Source organism: Neolamprologus brichardi, chromosome 16 (assembly GCF_056152115.1).
Source record: "Neolamprologus brichardi isolate AB-2024 chromosome 16, ASM5615211v1, whole genome shotgun sequence".
Classification (NCBI taxonomy): domain Eukaryota; kingdom Metazoa; phylum Chordata; class Actinopteri; order Cichliformes; family Cichlidae; genus Neolamprologus; species Neolamprologus brichardi.
In genome coordinates, this window is record NC_142119.1 from 32,357,783 (window position 1) to 32,377,197 (window position 19,415).

The 19,415-nt window shown below is 42.9% G+C and overlaps 1 protein-coding gene across 2 annotated transcripts; it reads right to left on the reverse strand.

The window, feature by feature from the left end:
* Positions 1–53: 53 nt before the first annotated feature.
* Positions 54–16,850, reverse strand: LOC102786992 (interferon alpha/beta receptor 2-like). 2 transcript variants are annotated; one of them, XM_087829740.1, is made up of 8 exons: positions 16,781–16,850; positions 16,240–16,357; positions 15,225–15,354; positions 14,872–15,047; positions 14,624–14,772; positions 13,773–13,929; positions 12,193–12,308; positions 54–2,200 (listed from the first exon to the last, which is right to left on the reverse strand). In XM_087829740.1, exons 2-8 carry the CDS (start codon positions 16,286–16,288, stop codon positions 1,637–1,639), a joined length of 1,341 nt encoding a protein of 446 aa, XP_087685866.1. In that variant the 5' UTR covers positions 16,289–16,357; positions 16,781–16,850; the 3' UTR covers positions 54–1,636. The 2 variants fall into 2 exon arrangements, with proteins under 2 accessions (XP_087685866.1, XP_087685865.1); XM_087829739.1 differs by having other exon boundaries at positions 16,551–16,848.
* Positions 16,851–19,415: the final 2,565 nt, after the last annotated feature.

A 19,415-nucleotide genomic window follows, 5' to 3' on the forward strand; every position in this document is an offset into this window, starting at 1 on the left:
AGCTCCAGCTCCTGATTACAGAGCACACAGGACGCCAGCAGCACTGTCTCAGACCTTTATTGATTTGAAGCGCGAGTCTGTACAAAAACATCTGAGGCTTCTTGTTGTTTTTGATCAATATAGAAATGAAGTGGCTCAACGTTGGCTGCTGTGAATACAAACATGCAAAAATGGCACAAACATGTTGTGATTATACTGTTTGAATAAGTTGTATGAGTGCATTACAGAGGTATGATGTGCTTTATGTGAATGAAAATAAGCGAATAAGCAGGCTGTGTGACGCTGATTCGCTGCAGACACGTTCATGATCAGACATGATGAAGAGTTCAGACACAGACGTGCCCATAATAACAGTCGCTGCCTTTAGACACACATAAGAATCAAGTCATTTCATCTGCTGTCAGATTATTTCTTCCTGATTAAAACATTAAAAATCATAAAAAATGTCCAGCAGTGCCCACCAGAGACCAGAGGGACAAAAACCAACAGCAACAATCAATCAGATTGATTCAGAGATAATCAGCTCTACATCACTGATTACAGAGGTCCTTACAGGAAAAAGAAACTAATCGTCACTGACGTGAAACATACAGGAAATGACTTCAGTTTGTTACGATTCTGTTTTTCTGTTGTGTTTCAGTTTGTTTTACTGTCACCAACAAGAATAAAAACTAAAACTAACGGAGCTGGTTACGCAACCAGTGCTCGGAGCAGCAGCTCTCCAACACAGACACATCACAGTAACCAAACATTTTACAAACGTCAGAGTTTCAGTGCTGATGGACAAAGTCTGCAGATGAGAGACGTTATTGTCCAAAGGGGAAGAAGTCGATCCAGAAGACGCCCGGGTCATTACGCCTGTCATACTGAAGCAAGTCCACCAGGTGTCGCTGCAGGTCTTTCTCAGTGTAAAGCCAAGCCTCCCTGTTCCCCACCGTCCCCCCCACAGGTGAACAAAGAGGCTCTTTAACTGCCTTCTGCTTTAATCACATGATGCAAACATGAGTAATAATCCAAAGCACGGCTGAATGTGAAACATTTTGTTCAGACTCGGTGTGGGTTAGAGTTCGACCCGGGCACTGGGACGGAGTTTGGGAATGCCCAACAAACACAGCTGTGTTGACAAAACAAACTGGTTTTATTTAAAATAGGAGATAAAAATAAACCTGCTCAGAACTGGCCTCAACATTATTACAGTGCTGCGCTCACATGTTTCAAAGTCCGCAGAAAACATAAAGTCTAACAGGAACATGAGATTTAGATAGATCGCCTCCCTAACACGGGACGTCCTCTAGCTGCTCACCGCGGAGACCAGATGCTAACCTCACGTTAGCCATTAGAGGCGGCTGAGTCGCCATCTCCAGAGACGCAGCAGGGACAGACGTCCTGGACCTCCTGCATCAGCAGGTGTCTCACACTAATAGAACCTGAAACAATGAGACGATCTCTGGACTTCAGCCGTCTGACGGACAGATTCAAATAAGTAATATCAGCAAAGAGGTGAGAACCTACACGTTAGAATAAAAATGGCCGACGTCTGCGCCGCTGCTGGTGGAGGGAAAATGAAAACATTTCAAACCCTGGCCCACATGAACCCAGACGTGGACCTGATAACCAGGCGCCTTAAAGAGCTCTGTCAGATACCCGAGCGCCCCATGTATCCACAGACCTCCTCCTCCTCCTCTTCATCATGAACAGTTTCTGTGGCGCCCTCCACGGCAAGCACTGAGTCAAACGCCACCTCCTCCACAATGAAGTCTGATTTTTTCTCCTCCTCTTCCTCCTGTTCCACCCTGCCGAAAGTTAATGTGAGGAGGTTCACATCCTTCTCCTCTTCCTCCTTAGGTCTTCCTCCACAGCCCACCCGCAGCTCTAGCCCAGCTCTGGAAGGACTTCCTGTTGAAATCAGGGCATTGCGCTGAGAGTACGGCTCCTGATTGGAGGAGACAACAGGCGGTGGTTTGGGCTGAATCAAAGATGATGATGAAGAGGATGAAGAGGAGAGGAGGTTCGCGCCCGCCCGCTGTGTGTACGCCCCTCCTGTGCCCGTGCTCTCCGTCTCACTCTCCTCATCACTCTCGTCCGAGGAGGAGCAGCTGCTTCCTTTCTTGCCTGCTGAGGGCGCCGTCTGCTCAATGTTCAGTGGGGAGATGATGCAGGGATCGTTGAGCCCCGCCTCCTCCCGGTGATGGATGGTCGTCTGACAAAGAGAGAGATGAACAGTCAATAACATGAACCAATCAGACGTGCTGACATTAAACACCAGGCTGAAGTACACTGAGATTTAAAGTACTCTGTGCTGGAGGGACACAAGTATAAATACTAATACTGCATTCCTGTTTTAATACTTTACACCTGTGATCAACACCTCTGCTGTTTTTTTAATAATGAAAGTATTTATTAGATTTTGCATTTTATAACAACAAATACAAAAATGCAACAAGCAAAAGCAAGAGGCAAACAAAAAATAAACAAACAAAAAACAAACAAACAAACAAAAAACAAAAACAAACAAAAAACAAACAAAAAACAAACAAACAAACAAAGACAGTGAGGTTTCAACGTCTGTTGCATTAAGCTCAAATGTCCAAGTCAGGTAGACATGTAGGTGCAGAAATTGTCCCACTGTTCCACTGAAGCTTCCTGATGCAACGTTCCCAATCCTTTTAAGCGTCGAAGTCCATCCAGTGTTCCAAAATGACACGGACACATGTTACCACTGCAGTGCTTAACCCTCTAAACTGGTGTTTATTTAATTGTGGCGCCTCTCCTTTGTCTACTAGCAGACATCATTTAGGTGATCTGGGTAAGTTACAAAGTGTCCACCCCTGCAAATAATTCAGTACAGTGTTCCAAACTGGAAAAACCAGCGGGCATTCCCAGAGGCCATGTATCAGAGTACCTTTGGCTTGTTGGCATTTGCAGCACAAGTCCTCTCTACCAATCCCCATTCTATACAGCCTTGAAGGAGTATAATAATATCTATTAGGAATTTTGTACTAAATAAATTTCCCCCTGGCTTCCCTAATGTATAATCCATTGTTTGACAATATAGAATCCCATCTACCTTCATCCACTGTACGCCCCAGATCCCTATTTTTTTCAGGCTCTTATTTATATTATTTTTAATCCATGGGCAAATATTACAACATTTTGCAGCTTTGCATAGTAATAAGGGTAGTAACATAAAATTCTCTCTCGGGTTACCTTCATGTGTTATTGTAACTCCTCCTTTTAAACAGTTTCTTATTTGCAAATACTTCCAGAAATGACCGTTACCCTCCAAACAAAACTTATTTTTAATATCCTCATATGACATGAAAACTTCCCCTTCAAATAGGTCACTAACAGTTCTGATACCTCTTCTCAGCCATTGTTTCCAGTAAACTGTCTGCTTACCAATTTTAATTTTAGGATTATACCACAAGGGGGCACACTTCTGTACATATGGCATAAGTTTACATTTCTTATGCACTTCCAACCATACCGTTTTGAAAATTTCCAAATAGGGTTTTGCATCTTACCCTCATTATTTATTTTTTGTGATAAAATATCAATTGGTGTGATTGGATATGCAAGCTCTTGTTCTATTAAAATCCAAATCTATATTGTTTTTCCCTGCGCAATGTTTGCCTAATCTAGCTATTTCAAAAGAGATGCTATAATATTGTATATTGGGCAGGACTAGCCCCCCTTCTTTTTTGGGTTGGGACAGCCGATTCAGTAAAAAGGACTAGATGTTACAGTCCCTGATAATTTAGTTAAATTAATTTAGTTTACTCCATTTACCCAAGTTTTTATTGATCTTGTTTATTAATTTCCCCACACTGTTAGTCATAATATCTTCAATATTTGGGTTCAGTTCAATTCCAAGGTACTTCATTCCCTTGTCCACCCACTTAAAGTTAAAGCCCGATATTAAGTTATGACTACAAGCTTGGGAAACCGACGTCGCCTCTGATTTATGCCAATTCATTTTGTACCCCGAAAAGATTAAGTATGTATTAATCACCTCTTATAGTGTTGTGATAGAATTAGTTGGGTCTTGGTTTAATACCAGAACATCATCTGGTTATAGGAACAATCTGTGTTCTCTGCCTCCCTGAATACACCTTTAATCTCTGCATTTTCTCTGATGTGAATAGCTAATGGCTCTAAAAAGATAGCAATGGGCTTAAATTGCATCCTTGACGTGTTGATCTGGAAATGCTAAAAAAAGGAGAAAGTACCCAATCCGCTTCTGGCCCCGAGTACATGGCTCTAATCCATCTGCAAAAGCTGTCACCTATTCCAAACTTTTCCAGGGCTGTGAACAGGAAGTTCCACTCCACACTATCACAAGCTTTCTGTGCATCTAAAGATATAGCAAATACAGGATTTGTGTTATTTCTATTCAGCCACAGCAGGTGTAGTAATCTCTTCATATTATCAGACGCAGCTCTATTCTTGATAAACCCTTCTTGATCTTGATGAATAATTTGTGCTGGTACAACCTCCAACCTCTTTGCTAAAACTTTGATAGAATTTTGTGATCCACATTGATTCAACTTATCGGTCCGTAATTACCTGGATCAGTTAAATCCTTGTCGCCTTTTGGAATTAGTGACATTACTGCCTGATTAAAACTTGCAGGGAGCCGTCCAAATTCAAAAGCTTCATGTAATACTTCAGTTAGAAATGGACATAGCAAATCTATAAATTTATGATAAAATTCTGCCGGGAATCCATCCATCTATTCCTTTCCATGAATTCATGCCTTCAAAGCATCCCATACAATGGCCAGCCTGTCCGTAGGTCCAACGTTCACCTATCGTTCAAATATCTTATATCCTCTTTTAGGGTTGATACAAATTTCTGGTCTTAGTTTCTACCTACACATTCTGTTCTTATCAACATTTAGATTTATGTGCAATTCTACCAGTGCGTGGTCTGTTAAAGCAATCATACCTATGTCACAGTTTATTATTAAATGAACACATGATTTAGAAATCAAGACATAATCTATTCGGGAATATGTTTTATGCGAGTGAGAGTAAAAGGTGTATTCTCCTTCCACAGGGTGAACAAGCCTCCAAATATCTACCACGCGAGCAAACACAACGAGCCTGAAGATCTGTTTTAAAATGAAAATTGAAATGTTGTGCGTTCATCTATATCAGGGGTCGGCAACCTGTGTGATGAGTGCATCTAAAATTTCCTCAGAAGTCAGTGTGCCATATGACAGTTAAACCTGTCAGGTAGTGACGTCCAGCAGGTGAACATGCAGCTCCATGAACACGCACAGCTGTGGATTCCAGCTGCTTCGATGTTGCATTAACTGGCATTAACTCAGCCAGTTAATGCGAGACAAATCCAGCTGCTCATTAAAGCTTCTGGTTTGTTCAGAAAAGAAAACATTGGTCCAAACGCCTGAAAGTCCCAAAAAAACATTGTGAATTCTGTCTCGAGTCTACGGATGTATCCGTGTATTTCCGCAGTGCTGATGCTTCGCTGTTTTATTTACAATTGAGAGAATCGGTTTGGCGGAGGTTAAAGTTACGTTTCATAACTGCACAGTTTTACTGAAGTTTAATGGTTCACTGTGTTAGACTGAACCGTTCACTTTTCTTTATCTGGTGTGTTTTGGATTTAACTGTGCATTTTGGGATTACACTGACTTTTAAAACGTTTTTATACAAAGAGGAAAGAGAAGCCGCATTTCCACCGAGAGGAGCAGAGTTTGCAACAGCGTGTTCATCATGCAGACAGCAACCTGCACAGAAATATTACATCATCTGTTTTTTAAGTTATTCAACTGTATTCTAAGCACCAGCGATCTGTTAGAATTTTTAGAGTTTACTTAACTAGGTTTGCTGAACGTGTTTGACTGGATAAGTAAAAACAACATGATTTTAAACGTGTCTAAATCCAAATCCATGTTAATAGGAAGTAGAGGACGCTTAGTCAACAGCCCACAACTAAATCTTTCCATAGCTGGATCGGTATTAGAACAGGTCACCCAGACTAAATTACTTGGTGTTACCATAAACCACCACCTTTCATGGTCTCAGCACATCAACTCTGTTATTAAGAAAATGGGACAGGGCATAGCTATAGCTAGCTAATGCTCCTTTCATATTACTTCTTCTGTTATGAAAGATGTCATTAATGCACTAGTATTATCTCATCTAGAGTACTGCTCAATCATCTGGTCAGCAGCTAATAAGACAGATCTGAACTTCAGTTAGTCCAGAACAAGGCGGCCGGATTGGTGTTAAGCTGTTCATATTATACAAATATTGATAAAATGCACGATAAACTTTCTCGGCTTTCTGTACAAGCTAAATTATACTATAGCTTACTTGTATTTCTAAAGAAAGCAATACTGGTAAACACACCACACTTTTATGCTCAGTTGCAGCATCCAGATGAAATACATAATCATGCTACACGATTCTCAACTAACCACAATTTAGTAACTCCTCGAGTTAAAAGTAACTTTTTGAAAAACTCTGTTATATTTAGAGCATCTTTTCAGTGGAATAAGTTGCCTTATGCAATTAGAGAATTGGCTTCTATTCATAATTTTAAAAATCACCTAAAAGCCTATTTAGGCAGTTTATAATTTAAATATTGTAAGATTGTAATGTCACTTGTAATGGAAATTGTGTATTTTGTTTGAGTGTTTTTTTTTTATATTTTTTAATATTTACATGCTTATATTTTCAGAATTGTAAAACCTTATTGTGGATGTAAGAGCCACATTATGTGGATATTTTGTATCCGCTTAATTGTGTAACATTTTATTTGATGGTTTGGGCCCCAGGAAGACTAGCAACCACTGTTGTGCAAGCTAATGGGGTTTGTCGGATTATAATATTATTTTATGTCATGTTAGACCCCTAATTAAAGATTGTGAATTATTATGTAGTTTTAGTTTGCATTATTCTCCTGAATTAGAAGAAGGTGATCACTATTACATTTGTTAAACTGATCTGCATTATATTAGACTGCTGATTTATTGTGAATGAATGATATTGTTTTATGATGCATTATACTGTGAGTTATAAGAAATACTGTTCACAGAAAGTCATCGCCTTATTTGTCTGGTTAGAAGAGAACAGAGCCTACTGCCCCATCTCAGCAGGAGCAGATAAACAGGGAGCCAAGGTCGTAGCTTAGGCGCTGTGTGAGAGAAAGAATGTGAATGTTTAGGCTTTTACGATTAGGTGGGGGCCACTAGAGGCTATAAGAGTTTGATCAAGGCTCCACCATTTAGAGATCTGATGCTGTCTGCTGTATGGTGTCCATCTCCCACGCGTGTGTTCATTAAATCATCGTTTGACTCAACCTGGCCGGACTAGTGTTGTTATTTTTGGTTTTCCTCTTGTATCCATCCCCAATATTTGAATCCGTAACAGGTTCCTTATAAATAAACAAATAAACATGGTGCAGACTTCTGGATGTTAAGAAAACTAATGCTGCTCATGAATGAGACTAAAGGCAGGAAGGTGTCCTGTAAAACTAAACATGTTAATAGGACCTCCCTATTTATATCACAGTTTATGATATATTTCAGTCATAGCGTACTGATTTCAGTGTAGTGGTGAACAGTCACACAGCTGTCTGTGATACTCCTTAACTATAATTTATCCAAGTTAACTTCAGTTAATCATTCAGACAGTTCTTTTGCAATGACAAGCATAAACACTCATGTCGCTGGTAAGTTTCCGCTGTGCCAGCTGTTTACATTATAGCTGCTTATGCAGTAACAATGGTAACCACAGACACAGCCACTGTAGGTGCTGGCCTCATATCAAATGTGTACGTAGACTGAGTCTGTTTGACGTTTGCTTTATATCTAATCTTCCTCTCAAACATTTAAACAGCAGCGAGTCTGCAGCTGGAACACAAACTCAAACTGTCCGAACAGGTTTGCTCGTTTCTTGCGTTCATTTGGTGATTTATTAAATGTATAACTGTTATTCTAATCTGCTGCTGAGTCTCTTACGCTGATGAAAATGCAGAAAACACAGATCACAACACCTGTTCAACCAATCGCTTTCATTCCGCTTTGATCTGCGACAAACTGACGGTTCATCTCTGTTACAGTGTTGCGTTAGACTGCTATATTTTTGTGTTCTTTATGCTGTAGATTTTCACGTCTCTGGAATAGTTGGCAGTAATAAGGATGATTTTCTCTAAAATCATATTGATATGAGCCGTGATATATTCGTAGATGACCGTTAGATTAGTCAGCTGGGAAACTCTGTTACCTCATAGAGCTGAAGATATCGTGGACATGCTGACCTCGCTCTGTGGTGTACAGGGCCGTTTACCCTCATGATTAATATTCACAATAAAAATATTAGCCGAACATCATGAAGTCTGTATGTGTGTCATAGTGTCGAACAACCTTTGTACAGTTAAAGCCAGCAGTTACTACATGAGGAAACACCAACGTTATTTCTTTTATGCGTTTATACACAGGTCACGCTGATTACTGAACAAAAACCCAAAGATCAGCTGTTAATCAGATTTATTTGCTCTCTCTCCTCCTTAAACATGTTTTTAATGTTAGTTATAATTCAGAATTGGCGACTGAAACACGTAGGACACATAAGAACATCAGGAAATAAAACCCTGATAAATATAACCTCAGTAAAATAAGTCCGTGTCAGCGGGGGTTATTACAGCTGTGTACCGGGGCCTGCGCTTTGTCGGTGGTAATAACAGCTCGATTGCTTGCGAGGCGAGCGGGTCTATCCACGCTTTGCCGTGAGACTGGGCAGACATCTCCGAAATCATCGAAGCACTTTTGCAAAGAGGCTCTATCTTGACAAACCGACCCGATATCTGAAGATTAAACCGCTACATTCTCGGCTAAAAAATATTAAAACGGTATTTGGTGACACACAAACAGGTTCTGTTAGTTTCCACATGCTGGTTGTTGCGTGCTAAAAACAATGGCCACCAGGCCAAAGCAATGGTTTTGACTCGATCAGCGTTAGCCCCGCCCCCTGAGTTTGATGGGTGAGGTTGACAGATAAAATTATTTCATGGTGAGACCTGAAGGAGTCAACTGTGCAATAATTAATTAAAATGTGAAATAAATAAATAATTAATTAAATGTGTCAAAAATATTTATTTAATTAATTCATTATGGCAGTCCTGGCGTTTCATACAAAGCACCCACGCAGCTGTACAGAAACTCCGTCATGCTAGCTAGTACACAGTACGAGTTATTGTAACTGACTGTAAAAAGTCAGCATAACGAAAATAAACTCCACCTAAACTTGGTTTATATCTGACCCAGATAGACTGCAGGTCATAACTTCTTACCTGAAGTTCACCTGACACTCAGACCGGCGGCCGCCTCGGGTCTCTCCTCCTCCCGCCTCCCCTTTCTCTCATCCACCTGCTGGCCTCTGTGGAAGCTCCGCCACAGCCAGTTATTTTTACACATCTGCCAGCATCTGGCCAATCCACCACCTTTCATTGATTATGCCGTTACAAACCCCCCAAAAAGACCCATCGGCCCATAAAAACGAATAATCACCAGCCCAGCTATGGTTGTGCCATCAGTTAACCCTTCGCGTGGCAGCTGTGCCACGCGTGCCCAGGGTTGCCGACCCCTGATCTAGTTCATCCCTGGAGTTAGACGCCTTTTTATTCATTGGTCAGAGTTAAATGTCAAATATATTTTAAAAACATTATTTTAAACACGTCAGGTGCAAAGATCTGAGTGTGCGAAGGAGACCCTCAGAAATATTCCCATAAGTCACTGCTGTAAAGGGTGGCTCAAGACTTTTGCGCATTACTTTATTATGTAAAAGTATGAATAAATGAAATTATGACATAACGAGTTTAGATTGTAGCTGAAATTCTCGTTTCACCTCAGCTTCACCTCGGCTTTACGAGCAAACTGAGCTCGGTGTTACAGTTGAAGCGGTGAACAGACCTTTGTGGGCTGTGAGCGCGCTTCATCTGCTCACGTGGCCTTTGCGTGTTTCCTAGCAGTGGAAACGTAGCTGAATCACATTAAAAGAAGTGCGGTGTGACAGAGAGCTGGGCACGGCGCCGTGTTTTGGAAAGAAACTGTTGGTGAGCACCCAAACCCTCCAAATTTCATGTTTGGTTTGTTGGTCACACAGCAGGGGAAAGCCCCCTCTGCCTCTTGGTTAACTAAAGGCAGTTAATAATGGAACATGAAACTGCATCTATTTCATGAAAAGCGTCTGCTGATCCCCCCGTTCGCATGAGACACTACAAATATTAAAAAGGTTAACTGTAAGGACGCCCACAGCTGCTTCATCCCAGCACGCTGTCTGCACGAAGAAAATACTCAGATGAATTCAAGGTTTCACAAACTAAAGGTGACGACGAGTCACACGGCACTCACCGACACGTTAACAGGAGCTCATCTTTAAAATAAGCCCGGGGTTCATTCATGCTCATAAACCACACGACCTTTAGATCCCAGCAAACAGGCGGTTACGAACGTTTTTACAGATAAATAATCACGTGAGAAGACGAGATAACGACTCACAGCAGGTAACAGAGAAGACTTCCTGATGGGGAAGTGTTTCCCTGTGCAGGACAGCCTCTGCTCTGAGACTCACATCACCAAGTCTCCATAGCAACTTCAGCCAAGACGCCAACACAGACATATATCAGCAAACACCGCAGAACGACAACACCAAGAATAAACCCAGATGAACATTTCTACACTGGGTTCTGCTGCTTTGGGTTGTGATTGTTCAGAAGAACAATGAGCCGAGAACACTACCCTGGGGTACACCGGAGTCCCGGATAGACGGTGAAGACGTTCAACTTTCAGATAAACAACACTCACTCACAAAACCACAGAAACACTGCTCTGCTTTCACCTCATGTTTGAGTGCAGGCTCGAGGTCAAAGCAGAAAATAAAAGCCAAACTTAAAAGCAGCTTTTGAACACTGCACGGAGAGCGGGCCGGGGTCGGGTTCTTCCTGCGTTCCAGCTCTGAGCTCTCAGCCCTGATATGAAAACATTACTTTTATCATGAAGCGTCTGAAATGTGACCAGAGGGACGTGAGACACTGTGAAACCGAATCACTGTGAGATCTCTGTGGACAAACATTACACTTTAGTCTCGTGAGCGCTTTAAACATGGACGGCTTGTGCCGATGCAGGAACATTAAAAGTTGTTTGCTGGCATCTCCACACCAGGAATAACACGGCACTTTATGAATGGAGCGATTAGCGGCTCGGTGACCGAGCAGCCGAGCGGGTCTCAGCGCTGCTGTGACTGGGAGCAAATGGGATTTCACTGCGGTACGAGCTGTAAAAACATGGCTGTGTTTCACCTCTCGAAGCACATCCTGCCTGCACACTCTGACTGTGTGTGCGAGCTCTTTAGCAGCGTCCTGAGTCTGTGCAGCTGTCTCTCTTTGTTTGTACAACCGCAGCTCTGGCAGAGTTTCCGCCTGCTGCTGTTTCTTCCTGTGTCTTTACTCAGAAAACGCTGAGCGCTCGCCGCTCGACCACAAACAGCAAACAGCACGTTAACTGTTTGGCCTGCGACTCCAGCTGTAGCAGAGAGCCCGACCCTGGGCGATTCCACCACATTAGAGTCCAGTTAAAGCATCTGATGGTGTAATCTGCACTCAGCTTTATGCTTCACACGCATCAAAGGATGTGAGATGACAGAGATGTGAAACCACAGAAAGAAAGAACTCTTCACACGTTCCCACTCGTGTTCTCTGCAGATCAACGGGAATATTTCTGATGAGATCGTTCTCGTGCTTTAGACACGTGGATCTGTTCGAGTGGAAAACACTTTGCTGTGATGAAGCAATGAGAAGTGACAGGAGTGAGACTGAAACTACGTGACTATCACAACACGATCGTATCACGTTCTCATGAACCAGCGTCCTCGAGTTCGCTTCAAAGGCTCAAACTCAGGACCTCTGACCCACTTGTTGCTGGATGGTGCGGGTACAGGATGGAAACTTTATTTTATAACTGAAAACAACTGAACTTTCAAAATAAGAGCCACTCGTCACACGGATCGAGATGGCGTTCTTTGAAACTGTGAAACAACAACAAAGGTCGAACATCAGACAGACCTACGAGCGCTGACGACTGAAACCTGAAGGAATCAGATGCTAGAATAAATCGTCTTCCTTTGGCGACGTGTTCAGTGTGTGATGCTCTGACTCAGAACTTACCAGAACCGACGGCAGCAGCCTCCGTCTCAGACAGATGAACCCGGTCAAGATCAGCATGATGATGCAGAACATGACGATGATCACCAACGAGCACAACATGCCCGAGATCAGTGGGTCTGCACGCAGGAACACAACGAGTTTAGAGATGAACATCAGTCTCATCAGCCTGAAAACAGCAACATCTAAACGTTATGTAGTACTTCTACAGGTAGTACTAGTATATGTAGCACTTCTACAGGTAGTACTAGTACATGTAGTACATCTACAGGTAGTACTAGTACATGTAGTACTACAGGTAGTACTAGTATATGTAGTACTTCTACAGGTAGTACTAGTATATGTAGTACTTCTACAGGTAGTACTAGTATATGTAGTACTAGTACATGTAGTACTTCTACAGGTAGTACTAGTATATGTAGTACTTCTACAGGTAGTACTAGTACATGTAGTACATCTACAGGTAGTATTAGTACATGTAGTACTACAGGTAGTACTAGTATATGTAGTACTTCTACAGGTAGTACTAGTACATGTAGTACTTCTACAGGTAGTACTAGTATATGTAGTACTTCTACAGGTAGTACTAGTATATGTAGTACTTCTACAGGTAGTACTAGTACATGTAGAACTACAGGTAGTACTAGTATATGTAGTACTTCTACAGGTAGTACTAGTACATGTAGTACTTCTACAGGTAGTACTAGTACATGTAGTACTACAGGTAGTACTAGTATATGTAGTACTTCTACAGGTAGTACTAGTATATGTAGTACTTCTACAGGTAGTACTAGTACATGTAGTACATCTACAGGTAGTACTAGTACATGTAGTACATCTACAGGTAGTATTAGTACATGTAGTACTACAGGTAGTACTAGTATATGTAGTACTTCTACAGGTAGTACTAGTACATGTAGTACTTCTACAGGTAGTACTAGTATATGTAGTACTTCTACAGGTAGTACTAGTACATGTAGTACATCTACAGGTAGTACTAGTACATGTAGTACATCTACAGGTAGTACTAGTATATGTAGTACTTCTACAGGTAGTACTAGTATATGTAGTACTTCTACAGGTAGTACTAGTACATGTAGTACTTCTACAGGTAGTACTAGTACATGTAGTACTTCTACAGGTAGTACTAGTACTGCTGTTTCCAGCCGTGACTTGCTCATCAGTCAGATTCCCTGAGGTTAGCGTGGGAAGTGTTTCACGGGGAATTCCTTCCATTTACAATCACAACAGAAGCAGACGCTCAGCATGAATGTTGTGGACTAAAAGGTTTTTATTATCACCTCCATGTGTCCACTTGATTTTTCCAGTGAGTAAAACTAAATAAGCAAACACACAAATGCTGTATCTCACAGTTCAACCTGAGGGGGCTGAAACTTGGCACAGCTTTGAAAAACGTGGAGCTCAGAGTCCTGACGTAAAGTTATTCACACGCACGCCCTGAACGACACTGCAGGCTAACAGCAGTGTTTATGATGCTGCTCCGTTAGCTTCACCCATCTTCCACCTGACAGCGAGGTAACTGAAATCCCTGTGTGTGTGTGCGTGTGTGTGTGTGTGTGTACCTGGAGAGAAGATGGCTGGTATTGTAGCACACTCAGGCAGGCTGAAGTTGGAGCCAATGTCCTCGAATTTGTCCCAGAATCGCACGGCGACACAGTACCGCCTGCCGGGCTCCAAACGATCCCACTTATAGCTCTTCAGAGACACAGTCTTGATGAACTGCACACACAGGCACAGATTATCAGCACAGGAGGCGTCCTGCTCACACAGACTCCGACTGACACAGCAGCAGGTCTCTCATGTGACGCCTGCTCTTAGCCTACAGACTTTTTACATTTAGGAAAATATTTAAACATTTATCATAAATCAGAGTGGACTCATGACTGACTTCAAACTGTTCAAAGCCTTGGGCCACACTTTCTGTCCCAGAGGTTCAGGAGTACGTCACTGCCCATAAAGATCCACTCAGAGCTAACAGATGAAAGCAGGAAGTAAACTTGTTTCTAACGCGCTTCGAGCCAGCGCTCAGGTATCACCACGGTTACTGTGCGAGGTACGCTCTTATGCTCATCGGCAGCTGGTGAGGACGCACGGCGAGCATCATTTCAGAGAAATGTAATAACAGTGGGACAGAATTCCACAGCTGGATCACCATGGAAACATTAATGGAAGCGGCGGACACGGAGAGTGAGTGGAAAAATAACCGCAGCGACACAAAGTGGGCGGGTCCAAAGTGGAGTTAGTGTTGTGTGATTTGAAAGGTAACTCGCAGTCCCATGTCAGGCCTGTAGGCCAGGCTCCTCCCTCCTTATACTTTGCTTGAGGTGACATTTGACCCTCGACGTCTTAGCCGTTTATTTGCGGAGGTGAAACTCAAACCGGGGGTTCTGATTGGTCTCCCTCTCTCATGTACCTCCATCTTATCCGGGTTGCTGCTGCTGATCTGGAGCTCGTAATGGAGAATGTTGTAGCTCTGCCTGAGGCGCTCCAGCGGAGGGTGAAGATCCACGCTCAGGCTTCTGTCGCTGGGCGCCACGCTAAGCAGCGGCAGGCTCAGGTGTTCTGCAGAAATCAGAAACAACGCATGACGCACACACACGGCTCTGAGGGCTGAAAATAACAAACACGTGGCGTCTCCGGAACTGAAGACTCAACACTCACTGATGGGTTTGAATGGGACCCCGGTCTCGTTCGGGTCTCCAAAGACCTGGCCTCCCAGCTGAGCTCCAACCCTTGTTAAGTACTTCTCCGTTAGGACGGAGAACGCCGCCGTCAAGTCACAAAACAGAGGCTTCTGCACACGCTCACAGCCGGCCACCGGGTTCCAGCTATGTTTCCTTTCATGACCAGAGAGGAGAGAAACATCAGATCTCAGAGGAAGTGTTCGTGATCACCTGAGCCAATATGTGCCAGAAACATGTCAGAACTCCTGAAGACAACGCAGACTATCATCAGGGTACCAACCAGGTGACATCAGCACACCTGCAGCTGTCAGTGTGTGAAGGTAAACCCACCTCTCAGTTGTGTATTCAACGTTATAGAAGACCCCTGGAGGTGTGCCTGGTCCCGCCTCCCATTTCAGTATATAACTGAAGTTGAGTGATGTCAGGGAGATGTTGACGGGCTTTGGAACGGTACCTACAGCTGGAACACAGACAGGAAGAGGAAGGTCGAAGGTCAGCAGGAGACCAGCACCATGAGTTATCTGACCCGCAGCACAAAATGAAACATCTTAAATGTCAGCAGAAAAACAATAAAATTATTATTCTTCGCGGACACTCTACATAATTATTAAACAGGCAGCAGCTCTTCTACGCCTGACAGAACTCCAGCTTTGCTCCTGCACATGTGCACGCTGTGGGAGGAAAGAAAGACCCAGCAAACATCTCCCCACCGTCAGTCGTTCCAGGGAAAGGAACTCTTCATGCTTCAGCAGACCATCTCATGGTCCCAACTTTGTGGGAACAGTTTGGGGATGGCTGTTCCAACATGGCTGAACACCGGTGTGCAGAAAGACATGGATGAGCTGTGGAAGAACCTGCCTGCACAGAGTCCTGACCTCAGCCCGACAGAACACCTTTGGGATGAGTTAGAGACTGTGAGCCGGGGCTTCTCGTCCAACATCAGTGTGACCTCACAAATGTTCTTCTGAATGGTCCAAAATTCCCATAAACACTCCTAAACCTCTGGAAAGAAGAGCTGCAAACTGTTGCTAATATAGTGTCCTAAAGACTGCTGCAGCCTCTACGTCTGAAAAGCCTGATTGGACACAAGTCTGTGACAACATGAGCAGCCTACTCTGGGCTCAGTCAACTCCTTCCTGATGATTTCATGGTCTCAGGTCTGACTGAATAACACGCCTTTACAGTGACAAAGGAACAGGAAGCAGGGGACGGTGAGTGGATGACCACAGGCTGTCAGCCAGCCGGGACACTCAGGTGGTTTCCGAGAGGAAACGGCCTGAACTATGACACGGAGAGTCCAGAAATACGCAGAGGCAAGATCACGTGGTTCTGAGTGCGCGCTCACCTGGCAGGATCAGAGGCAGCCATGAGAGCATCCAGATGAGAGCGGTCATGACAGCTGGAGCACATCTGCCGAGCTTCCATCAGCACCTCGACGGACAGACAGCAGCTGCTTTCACTTTCTGAGCAGGGATGAAAGTGCAGTTACAGACCCACGCTTTTACTTTCTGTCTCATGTCTTACAGTTAAACACAGTTAATAAAGTTTTGATATTGAAATAAACCTTTATTGACACCCCCGTGGTTCTGTTAGCCTCTGATTTGGCCTCAGACTTCCCTGCAAGTACAGACTGTGAGATAAGTTTAACTTGCTGACCTGTTACGGAGAGATAAAGCCCCCATGAAGCGTCACTGGTCCGCAGATTCAAGTTTTCGTGTTTTTCTCAAACCGCCCACTCGCCGGAAATTCCTCCTCATCTCAGGCTGACGGGCTAACAGGCTAACGGGCTAACAGACTAACGGGCTAACGGGCTAGCACCCTCTGTGTTGTTAAAAGATCAAAGCTCCAGGCTGGTAGTAACCGATCAATGAGTCCGTGCGTGTTACCTGTCCCGGTGAGCGTCCCGATAGGCTTCCGTTAGCGCTGTCACAGGACCGAAACACGCTGCTGCCGCCCCGCTGCCTTCACGGACCTCCGGTAATCCCGATCTCTCTCCTGCTCCTGTGTCGTTCCTTTGATCAAAGCAACATCACACCCAACAATGACACAGCAACAACACTTAGAAACATTTTCCACTCGGTCGGTTTGAGTTTGTTGTTGACCAGTCTGACAAATCATAAAGTGTAAACTTCGTTTGACACACAGCATTAAATACAGCCGGACAGACGCAATAAAATATACCGTCACAGTTGATTTAACGGCACATCTTCCCTGAAATCGGGTGTAGCAAATATATATCTATATATCTATAGATATTTTTTTTCTTTACTGTTTATAACGCCGTCTCTTCACGAGATCTCATTAGACCGGCGGTAATGAATGCAGCACCGCGGGAAGTCGGTGATAGGAAATCACGTGATATTGTGGAAGCGCGGACGCTTACCTGACAGGCTCCCAGTAGCTTTGAGAAGTCATGTGATATAGTTTGTGGTTATTTTCCTTAGATTTGAGGTTTACATTTAGTTTTAAATATCCGTGTACGCGCTTCACGAGCAGGTCATGTTATAACCACAACAACAAACCATGGTGGAATAAAATAACGATTTAATTTCTTATTTTCAAACCCTTAAGATTATGAAAACCAAAAATGCAGTGAAACCTTTTAACACAAAGAAGTTTAGTAAGTTCTCATTTTATTTATTTGATTGAAAGTGCATATCTTGTAGCCATGTTGTGTACATCAATCCTTGTTCTTGCTTCACTAAAAAACAAAAAGCTGATATATACCTGTGACTTTTCTCTAAATGAACCGTAACTCCAGAGGTCACCGAGACATAAAAACCACACAAATAACATCGGCAGTCAAATGTGATTGAAAGGTTTGAAGGTTTGTCTCAAAATAAGCCTTTAAACTGATTTTGTACCCTCTGGAAGTTGTGCTAACCTCCATCTTTGCCCTTACAAAGTTCTCATTTACATTCTAATGTAGGAATAAACTGCCTTCATGCCAGGGGCGATTTTAGCCCAGTTTTGGAGGTGCTTCAGCACCCCCAAAATGAATCAAAGCACCCCCAAAGATGTCTTACTTTTTTTGAAAATATTTGCTGTTTGTGGGACACACTACTAAAAGTATAAAAAGCATACAGTACTTAATTGAGATGGAACATTTTAACAACAAAAGTATAGATAACCCCTCCCCCCTCCCAAAATGGTTTGTTCCAGCTCGGCTCTTTCCTACTTGCTTTATCGCCGTTGCTACCAGAGCGATAGTGGCTGAGACGCAGCGGAGCAGAGGTGGAAGTGCCTGGCTTAAAACAGGACATATTAGCTGCATTTAACTTTCAGTTACTCTTTATATAGTTAGGTAGGAGTCAGACCGTGTTTCTTTTTAACTGAAAAACATTACAAGAGGTAACCTGCTGTGTTGAAAATAGGGCTGCCACGATTAGTAGACTAGTCACGATTACGTCGACTATCAAAATCATCGACGACTGATTTAAATGTCGACCCGTCGTTTGAAGCTTTGTAAGATCACAAAAGACGCAGGAATAAGTAGTAGGATTTAAGAGTGTAATAACGGACTGAAACAGAAGATGGCAGCACTGCATGTACAAGGATGCCAGCTGCCGTTTAACCCCAAAAAGAAGAAGTAGCTCTGTCCCAGAATTCATAGCGCAGCCCAGCTCAGTTTCCAACAATGGCGGCAGCTAGTTAGTTTTAATATTACTCTTATTATTCTTTCTGGGTCACAAAATAAACGTTTAGCATATTTTCAGGCGAGAATGTAGCTGTGTAAACCTCAAATATCTGCTCAGTTTATCAAGACACCACATATTTTCAAAAGCGCTCCGACGTTTTCGGAGACGTCTGTTACCCACTAGCTCGATAGCTAGCCGGGGGCTAGGCTCACTAGAGCCGTGAGAACACCGGACTCGGCAAATCGTTTTCAAAGCCACTGCGGTCTTTCGCTACTCAGGTTAAACATGATATATAAGTCACTTAGATAACTTAAAAATGTTATTGTTTGGCTTTTTTTTAGTATTTTATTTGTTCCTGAGTAAATCGGTTTGGCTGATATTAAAGTTATAGTTTTTACACAGCTGAATAAACGTCAAGCAGACAACTGATTATCAGAAGTGTGAGATGCTCGAGAATATACTCCGGTGTCCCGTTATATTTTAGATAACAAGGAGTTTATTAAACTTCACCGAAACAATCTGCAAATTTCATTAAAATTTAATAAACTATCATCTTGTCTTTATTTTTAGTTAGCACATACCTTAAACACTTAGAGCTGTAAGCTAATGATAGTTATATGAGAGCAGATGCTGCTGGTGCAATAAGCTGTACGCTGTACATCCAATGGATGCATGATCTGATTAGTCGACTAATTGCAAAAATAATCGGTGACTAGTGTGGCAGCCCTAGTTGAAAACGTGTTTTCCGACGATGTTTGCTCTGTAGTAAAATTAGCGATATTTGACTGCCCTGTTGATCTCATTGAAATGTATACAGCCTATTTAAAATCTAAAACTTAACATTGTCCGTAGCCTGCTGTTGTTACCACTGTCCTGTTTGAAA

Coding starts and splice junctions, on each gene's coding strand:
- LOC102786992 (XM_087829740.1), bottom strand. CDS start 16,288: ATGACCGCTCTCATCTGGATGCTCTCATGGCTGCCTCTGATCCTGCCA. Junction 15,355..16,239: donor GCTGCCTCTGATCCTGCCAG/GTGAGCGCGCAC, acceptor TCTGTGTTCCAG/CTGTAGGTACCGTTCCAAAG. Junction 14,773..14,871: donor GGTCCCATTCAAACCCATCA/GTGAGTGTTGAG, acceptor TGATTTCTGCAG/AACACCTGAGCCTGCCGCTG.